The sequence below is a fragment of the Sparus aurata genome, chromosome 5 (assembly GCF_900880675.1).
Source record: "Sparus aurata chromosome 5, fSpaAur1.1, whole genome shotgun sequence".
Lineage (NCBI taxonomy): Eukaryota > Metazoa > Chordata > Actinopteri > Spariformes > Sparidae > Sparus > Sparus aurata.
Genome location: NC_044191.1, coordinates 32,361,096 through 32,370,647, shown reverse-complemented (window position 1 = coordinate 32,370,647; position 9,552 = coordinate 32,361,096). Strand labels below are relative to the sequence as shown.

At 43.0% G+C, this 9,552-nt stretch overlaps 1 protein-coding gene and 1 long non-coding RNA gene across 2 annotated transcripts; one reads left to right on the top strand and one right to left on the bottom strand.

Moving 5' to 3' along the window:
* The first annotated feature begins 95 nt into the window (after nucleotides 1-95).
* ankrd13a (ankyrin repeat domain 13A) lies at nucleotides 96-7,267 on the top strand. Its single transcript, XM_030418212.1, has 15 exons — nucleotides 96-611; nucleotides 1,479-1,614; nucleotides 1,954-2,078; nucleotides 2,172-2,217; nucleotides 2,496-2,639; nucleotides 2,742-2,931; nucleotides 3,439-3,505; nucleotides 3,610-3,691; nucleotides 3,779-3,840; nucleotides 3,928-4,058; nucleotides 4,178-4,335; nucleotides 4,425-4,556; nucleotides 4,657-4,817; nucleotides 5,053-5,117; nucleotides 5,273-7,267. The coding sequence occupies exons 1-15, from the start codon at nucleotides 504-506 to the stop codon at nucleotides 5,469-5,471; spliced, it is 1,806 nt and encodes a 601-aa protein (XP_030274072.1). The 5' UTR covers nucleotides 96-503; the 3' UTR covers nucleotides 5,472-7,267.
* Nucleotides 7,268-8,372: 1,105 nt separating this feature from the next.
* LOC115581213 (uncharacterized) lies at nucleotides 8,373-9,158 on the bottom strand. Its single transcript, XR_003984003.1, has 2 exons — nucleotides 8,955-9,158; nucleotides 8,373-8,772 (listed from the first exon to the last, which is right to left on the bottom strand). It is a non-coding gene; the product is annotated as an uncharacterized LOC115581213 (long non-coding RNA).
* Between the last annotated feature and the right edge of the window lie 394 nt (nucleotides 9,159-9,552).

The window sequence follows — 9,552 nt, the reverse complement described above, 5'->3', positions numbered from 1 at the left end:
TCGGAGTTATAGTCGTGTTTTAATGTTTTAAACCCCCCATGCGAACGTGTTGAATGGTTCCGCCCAACTGGAACTAACTATTCTTCCTTTTCTGAAGGCGGCGGTTTTATTTAAAATCGCGTTTATGTCTTGTAGCAAGCTAATAAATAATTTTTGAGACACATAAATTAAGTTCAGTTAACACGTTCGTCTTGGATAGCCGTCTTAATTATTTGATATTAATCACATTGTGAGTCAGTTTCTATTTAGGACACCCCTGTCATTTCTGGGTATTGCTCCTGACACTTCCTTGTTCAAAAGTTTTATTTAGAGGAAGGCTTGGGGGAAAGTTAGACACCGGTTTGGATATTTCGACGTTGTTGTGGTCAAATATTAAAGGCATGGATCATATTCACCGTACATTTTGGCACAAGTAAGCGTGTACGTATCGCAGTTTGTCCCATGGCTGTAATTATCAGAAGCTGCTTGCTAACGTTGCACTGAGCGGCTCCATAAAGAGGAAGATGTCCACGGCTAACGTTAGCGAAGACATCAGCGCGAAGTTTCCTCTGCATTCCGCAGTGTGGGAGAACGATTACAGGAGGCTGGAAGAGCAAATAACGTTACCACAGGTTTGTAAAAACATGTCAACGAATATGTCACGAACCGATGCCTTGGGGTCGACGCTTGCTAGCTAGATGAAGCCGGGGTTGAGATGTTAAATCTCCGCAGCCATCCAGTTAAAGTAGGCCAGTCGTGTTGACAGATGCTCCGTAGGGTCACACACAGATAACGCCTGAAATGTCTGAGAGGACATTGCTACTTGCTGATCAACAGGTTCGGAAGTTTGCTTAAAATATGTATTTCAGACACGATTGACTGCTTGTTTACAGTTGTTGATTTGATACACCGTCCTAACAATATGAAGTCTGACCAGATATGATAACATAATAACTGTATAACAAAACAATCAGTGTGTTTGTTGTGTATTGTGCATCTGACAATTTGCTTGACAACACATGAATGCAGCTATTATTATCCTAAAGCATTTATAGTGGTTTGTTATTTGTTATTATCCTCACAGCGCCATTCTGGTTAACAAATGATGACACATTTTTCAGGAGCATCTCATTGTGACTTCCTTCAAGTTACTCATCACAGCTAATACTGTGTGTTCTTGTGGTAAAAGTACTATGATCCTACTTAGCAGCGATGCTGATCAATAACATATTTACCCAAGTGGCATGACTCATATGAGGACCAGACATGATGCTCAGTCTTGTCAGTGTACTAAGTGCTGCAGTCCTGTATCATTACAAGCAATGATCTAAATTAAAGGGTGTAGCGCTATGGCTCTTATTTGTTATGATATGAGGGCCGTCCGCTACAAGTAAAGCACAATGCCCTGCTCTCATATAACAGGCTGTCCTGTTGGTACTCCAGCATTAAGTCTACACTTGTTGTAAGGTACAGGGGTAATTCTCCTCGATTTTTCTCAGAATGAGATCGAGGCTGTGGATCCCAGAGGTCGGACGCCTCTGCACCTGGCTGTGTCCCTCGGCCACCTGGAGTCGGTTAGAGTCCTTCTCAGACACGGCGCGGAAGTGACGAAAGAAAACAGCCACAATTGGACAGGTGGGTTATAAAACTGCCAACATGAAAGGCAGAGAACGCTATGATCCCACAAATGTTTCCTTCGCTTGTCTTGTAGATCTGCTTTCTGAGGATGTGTGGGTTGTTTGATCACTTACAGCCCTTCTAACATCATCTTACATATTGTATCATCTGCTGTTAATGGGTTTTCTTGGAAAACTGCATATCCATTCCTCTGACTGCAGTTAAAACGTTTCAATTTCCTTGGTTATTACCGTCATTGTTGAGGTTTTTTTAATGGATAGTTTCCGCTGCTGGTGAACATGCGCTGTCGCCTTAAAAGGTTTAGTGGTTTGTTGATACTTGTCTGCCTCTGTGTAGTGCTGCAGGAGGCAGTCAGCACCGGGGATCCAGAGATGGTCCAGTTAGTGCTTCAACGCAGAGACTACCTCAAAGCCTCCACTGCTCTGGGAGGAGTGCCTGAGCTGCTGGCGAAGATCCGAGAGGTTTGGATTTTTCTCGTCATCCATCTACACATGTGCCTGGAGACATTTCCCGGCAAAATAAATGACTGCTCCTGTCTATGTTGTCATCCACAGTCTCCAGACTTCTATATGGAAATGAAGTGGGAATTCACCAGTTGGAGTAAGTTCTGTTTTTACCTGTGGATATATTTATCATAAAAGTAAAGTAGCCTGTTCATACAAGCTGGTTATCAGCAAACCAGTATGCAAAAGGTGTCTACCATGCTACCTGCAAAATACACAACCCTCGCCACTTTCATCAGGGCATACAGGAAAAACCACATACCGGCTTCTTGGTAGTTGAAACATTTGTTTTGGTTCAGTATTGAGCCACATTGTTTTCCATGTGCGGATACATTTGTTTCCATCGCGGGACATTCTTGTGCTGTTGCTTCACAGTCCCTCTTCTGTCCCGGGTTTGTCCAAGTGATGTTTGTCGCATTTGGAAAAGTGGCGCCAGCCTGCGAGTGGATGCCACTCTGCTGGGCTTTGAAAACATGACCTGGATCAGAGGGCGTCGAAGCTACATCTTCAGAGGAGATGGTGCGTGTTTCAGTATTCTTACTCGCAATTTTTTTTTTTCTTAATTCTCTCTATGATTTATAGTCATTTTGTTGAGTCTATCTCTGGTTGTATTTGTGACAGATTCTTATGCAGAGCTGATGGAGGTGAACCATGACGATGAAGTCGTGGACACTGAGCGCTTTAATATATCCCAAGAAATGGAGGATGTCACGCTGGAGTCGATGCAGCCGGCTGAACAGGAAATTGCCAAAAGGTTGACGACCCCTATCGTCAACACCTACTTGGATACCAAGGATATTGCTTTTGAGAGGCAAGAGCCACTTTTACTGTCGATCTCAGTGCTGCAGTCTTCATATTCTGTACTGTGGCTCAGCAGTGAACTTTAGCCTTCGAGGAACACATTTTTACCTAAAAATAAATCCTAACAATGTCCCCTATCTGTATCTTGCATTGCATCATTGTATTCTCAACTCAACTCAACTCAACTTTATTTATAAAGCGCTTTAAGCTGCCATAGCTGGGACAAAGTGCTGTACATGAAAAGAAATGGAACATGAAACATAAAACATAGGAAACAAAAAATAAAAACAATAAAACAATAAAAACAATAAAACACTAAAACAAGAGCAGAGTCTCATGCTGGGTTGAAAGCCGAGGAATAAAAATGGGTTTTAAGATGCGTTTTAAAAATGGACAGCGAGGGGGCTTGTCTGATATGGAGCGGGAGGACGTTCCAAAGTTTGGGACTGTGTAAGCTATTTCCACCTGAAGTCAGTGGTTGTGGATTTTGTCTGTAATGGTGCTTTTGTTTTCACAGGACCAAGGCTGGGATTTGGGGCTGGAGAAGTGACAAAACTGAATTGGTCAATGGATTTGAAGCAAAGGTTCGCAAAAGTTACACATTTTCTTCTTATTATCAGTGTAAAACCACTGAAATCTGTTGAGCCCCTTTATGGCGACATGTGACATTTGATTCTTGTTTTCTCAGGTTTTCAGTGTGAACAATGTAAATGTGGTGATCAGGACAAGGACGGAGCATCTTACAGACGAGGAAAAGGCCCGGATAAAAAGTAGGTGGAAAATATTCGTCATGATTTACTCTTCTGTCCTGCAGTGTGTGTATGATGGTACTGAAGTTGGGCTTTTGTTGTTCGAAGGTGAAAGGAACATCTTGGAGTCTCTTCTGGGGACCGTGGAGCAGCACATAAGTGCACAAGGGGTAAAACATGCGTTCGGTAGGCACATTAAAATGATGTGTTTTGTTCCAACCTGGCAGCTGATTTGATACGAGTGCTCAATTTTATAGGACTTGACTCTTGAGTATGCGACTGCCACCAATCCCACTGCCATCACTCCAGAGGAATACTTTGATCCTGACTTTGACCTGGGGGACAGAGACATCGGGCGACCCATTGAACTGAGTGTTCGAACACAGAAGTAAGAGACGTGGTTCTGTTGCTTTAAGATGCCTCATATTGTATCCATCATGGCCGTGTTTTCTACAAGATCTTAAGTTGAGTGCATGTTTGAACCTTCTTCAATCTTGTCTCACTCAGATTTAAAGGTACATTGTGGATGAGCGAAGATCATCCTCTGTCCCTGGTCGAGCAGGTGACCCCCATCATCGACCTCATGGCTCGGACCAGCTCCCATTTCGCGCGGCTACGAGACTTTGTAACCCTGAAATTTCCTCCTGGATTTCCTGTTAAAATAGGTACGAAACATTCCGATCAAGTGTTGTAAAACATTCAAAAGTCTTTCCCCCCCTCTAAAGTGTATCTGATGTGTTTTCCTTTCTTGCAGAGATTCCCCTGTTCCATGTGCTGAATGCCAGGATTACATTCGGTAATGTCAATAAATGCAGTACTGAGGAGGAGGCGAAGCCAACACCAGCAGCTACACCAACATCCTCAGGAGAAGATGAAGAAGCTGCAGGTAGAAATGCGACCAGCTCAGCCACCAATTCTGACTGCACATCATATATTTGTCATTACTGATCCGGTCTTTCTTTTCCTCTTCCCCTTCCTCCCTCCAGCACTGCCTCTGTTTTCAGTGTGTCCTTCCGTGTTTGAGGTGCCTGCCAGTTACCACCGGCGGGGAGGCAGCCGACACGCGCCCGCGTCCAACAACGACGAGGAGCTTCTGCAGTACGCCATCCATCAGAGTCTCCTGGAGTCTCGCAGAGCTGCGGGCCAGGTCAGAACAATCAAAGGGAAATCTGTTACTTTCTGAACATCGAATCTATATTTGAATATGTTGGTGTGTAAATGATTAATAGGTCACTGGATTCTTTTATTAGTCATGACTTCAGTTTTAATTTGCCCTTTAATCAGCTCAACACATCCAAATCTTCATCGTGTTCTCCTTTTTTTTATTTTGCAAGTCGCTGCATCCCTTACGCGTTCCTTACTGTACGTTTGTGTCGTTGCAGGAGGGGAGTTGGGATGATGCAGATGGGGAATTCCCCGATGCAATGCCCAGCAGCCAGAGTGACAGGTAGGAGCTCAGGTTGCAGTTACAAAGTTACGTGTGGTGAAAGGCACTGTCTTTACTGCTCGCTTGTACTATAGGGATTAAGAAGGTGCAGTGTATCCGTTTACCTCCTGTGTCGGTAAATAGATCTCACTTTTCCCCCTTCGATGTCATTCCAGGAGCATCCCAGAGGGGGTGCTAGTGGAATACGAAGTCACCCCGAGCCCCGTCAGCTCCACTTCTGCCTCGAGCACCGACACGGAGCTCCGCCTGGCCATGGAGCTCTCCGCTCGAGCCCAAGCGGAAGAGGAGAGGATGAGGAAGCAGGAGGAAGAGGAGCTGGAGAGGATATTGCAGCTATCGCTCACCGAGAAGTAAAACAAAAAAAATAAAAAAAGGAATAAGAGGGAATCACGATACAACTTTTCCAGATCCAGAAGCAACTACCACACCTCAATTCTCCTTCCTAACCACTGTAGTCATCTATGCAACCGCAGATTTCTTTCTGTAACAGATCATTCTTGCACAGGCAATATCAGACTCTCGGTATCCAATATTTTCCAAAAGGTATTTTTGGTAAGAGCATACACCTTTATATATTTCTATCTCAGCATAGTGTGTCTTCATCCTCAAGCTTAAATCATGGACTCTTTTAGATCATTTCTGGGTCTTCTTTCTATTTATTTCTTTTCTTTTCCAAATCAAAACCGCAGCAACCCACATTTGTCGATGATATATTGTCCGGAGTGGGGTCAGATCACTGTAATTCAGGTTCTGTTTGACTACTCGAGTTGACTTCATACAGTGCTGTCACTTAAATGTGGCACTAAAGGTCCAAAGCACTGACTTTTTTTTTATCATCCTCTAAGAAAGCTAGAGTAAAAACAACCTAGCACAAGAAAAGCCTCTTGCTCTTTGGACCCAACGGAGCAGATTTGAGTGTTTTCACTGCGAAGTCTTCCTTTAGAGTCACCGTGTTGAGGACCATGGGCTCACTGAATAATGAAAATCTCAGGGTTCCAGTTTTACACATTTAACCTTCACTTTGGAAGCGGTTTGTTTGACCCGATGTAGCCTGGTAGATGTTTCTTAGGTGCAGAATCTCTCATGCATATTACTCTTTGCCATATCAATATTAATTCAGAAAGTTGGGTTAATTATGTCAAAAGTCCCTAAATCAATTAATTTACTCTACTTATTAATCTACGTTTGTGTAAACAAAAGCATGCTGCTGTGAGAGAAACTTAAAAATCGGCTGCACGGTAACGAAATATCTTCACTGCGACAGAGATTAGGGGGTTAACTTTTCCTGGGCTTTTTGTTTTACTGGACGTTTTCTGAGATTTCTTGGTGAGAGAGAGAGAGAGGGAGGTCATATTTTTCTTAACTTCAAGCATTATCACCTCAGTTCAAAAACGCAGTAGCAGAGACCAGTCTGTCTGTGGATTCACAGCCATCGTGGAGAATCACGAAGCAGCCACGCAAACCGAGATTATTCAAACTCCTTACAGGCCGCCTTGTTAGCCTTTTGTAGCCACGAACAACATCAGACCTCCGAGCAGAAGAAAAGACAGCACCGACTCAAAGATGGAGCATGCCCGCCATACCTAGGATTAGATTCTTCAGCATGTGCCAAGGGGATGCTTTCCTTTGAACGCTTTCGTCTGGGCGAGAGGCGGGTGACAAAGTAACGCGGTGCCACTCTGACTAACCATTCGAACAGATTCTCTTTTTTTCTTTTTCTACATTTTGTAACTTTAAAAACAAGATGATGAGCTGTTGACATTAAAGGTGTGCTTGGGTGTTGCTCCTGCATTAACCACTATAACTGATTTCACTGACAACCAACCACTTAGCAAAACGTCTCTCTGCGTCGCCGCGTCTGACTTTTCACGGGCTTCAGCTGAAAAAAAAATCTACTAATCATGACGATCAAGTTTCCAAACTGACTGAACTGTCGACTTTTAAATTTAAAAAAAAAACAAAAAAAAAAGGCTAGCTTTGGGTAATTTAAAGCAGATCTTTGTAACGCACAGTTCCAGCTGCAAAGGTTGTGTTTCGTTTTGTTTTTTTTTCTTTTTTTTTTTTAATGCGTTTGAATTTTAAGAAAATGTCGGTTTCGAAATGTTGTTTCTAAAATAAAAGCACTTTATTTCCATGAGGATTAAACGTGACTTTGTTCATGTGTTTTATTCGCAGAAAACAAACAGCTGATTTTTTTTTTTTTTTAAAAAGGAGACAACCGTGTGTGTACATCATGTAAAGAGTTAGATAGATGGTGCGTCTCCCTACATTGTCGGGTCAAGACTATTTCTAGCGCTGTCTGTGTGAATGATGTCCAGTTGTGTATGATCTGTACAGTTTAGTTGTTGGTGAAGTGAACAAAGGGGAAATAAACGGTTGATTTGGAGGACAGAAGCTCCGTCTGGGCCTGCAGAGAGGCGAAGACTGTCCACATTTGGACATTTTATCTCCAGAAGCCTCCGAAGAACCTGCAAACGTCCATACGATCAGGTGAGGCACCTGAACAGGGAGGCTGTAATCAGGGTTCGTACGGGTGCTTGAAATCCTTGAAAGTGCTTGAATTTCAATGTTGTGTTTTCAAGGTCTGAAAAGTGCTTGGATTTTAGTTTAAGTGCTTGAAAGTGCTTGACATTATAACTCTGTGTCTTTTACAAAATTGGGATCAGACTGGATAATTAATTTCTGAAGTTTTTGATATTATAGAATATAATTTTAGATGTTTACAGCATAATACAATGTACATAATTGTGATAAAAAGTGAAGAAAAAAATCACAAGTGTATATATATATTACTTTAGATACGTATTTTACCCCAGCAGTAAGGTGCTGGAAAATCTTTAAAATGACCCTTAAAAGTGCTTGAAAATTGCTTGAATTTGACCTTGAAAAATGTGTACGAACCCTGTGTAATCTTTCAACAACAAAAACAAATCGATATCACTTCTGTAAATTGTAAATACTGAATCTGATGTGTATAAATTATAAGTTAATTTATTGAGAGAGAATTCATTTTGAAGCACAGGTACACTTAATATCAGTTACTTTTACACCTTTACTTTATGTACAGGTGATTTTCACTCTCACCTGTGTGATATTTTAGGATGACACCTTCTGGGTCGGACTTTATTCGACACTGACAATGAGCCGCTGGACCGCAGGAGAGATGGCTGATCAATTAAAATGATCATCTGTACACATATATCAGCCATCTCAAGCTAAAAACAGACATTAACCACATTAATGATGTCCAGACTGTATTTCTGATCAATTTAATGTTATTTTAATGAAATAAAAATGTGCATGTACATGTGAGGACATGTCTAAGTGATGGAGACGTACAATCCTTATTAAAAGACAGATAAAAGTTCGTAAATATTTGCACAGTCAGTGTTCAGTCTGTTGGGGGCAGAGCTGCTCTGGTCCCCCTGTGGGCCCCCGTCAGGAGGTGGTGGTCGAACCGGGTCTGGGCTCCTCGGTGCTGGTGCCGCTCCTCTCTGCACGGGGGGGTGTTGGTCGTCAGGTCCGTCCTCCCTCCTTGGTCTTTGTCTCCTTCTCCTTCCGGGACAGCTTCACCGACGGGACAGCGGTTTGTAGACGCACACAGCCATGATGATCATCAGCAGCAGCAGCACTCCGAGGACGCTGCCCAGCGTGACTGTGCGGACAGAACCACCGAACAGAACCACAGACTGGATCACACACAGCAGCAGGCTCTAATTCACACGATTCATTAAATAAAAGTAGCTGTCGTGTCAGAATAAACACAATGCAGATGGTTTTTTGGAGCGCGTTGGGTCCAGCACCAGGCCCACACAGCGTCTCTCTGCAGGATCTTACCCAGGTTCTGCTTCTCCAGCACCACATAGGCTCGGTCCGTCAGGGTGGAGTCCTCCAGCTGCGCCTCCACCAGCACACCCAGGCACATGAGCACAGCTGGAGGGATGAGGTGCTGAGACATATCGGTGGAGGCTGGAGGAGGATGAGGAGGAGGAGGATGGTGTTGATGATGATGATGATGAGGAGGAGGAGAGGGAGGCGGTTCCTCTTCCGCTGTGGGATCTGGGTCCTAAAGCCGTCGTGTTACCGCACTGACTCTTGGAGCTGAGAGGGTTTGTTGGTGAGTGGATTGATCAGCTGTCAGAGAGTTAATTAATCAATATATAAGTTATCTTAATTACAACGCTGTGTGACTTGGTGTTAGTTACAGAATAAATGTTTCCTTTTTTGACATAAATACCAGTAAATGTTTCTATTGCATCTCCACTTTTACTATTTCTGTAATATTTTTGATAGTCTGTGTTTATATATCTGCAGAATAAATGTTATATAGTAGAATGTGTTTACTAAATATGATATTTTACTTATAATGTTTCATTTTTTATTGTTTCTTTCTCTCTCACCGGCTATGAGCTCATCTCTGGAGGGCCTGAAGTGC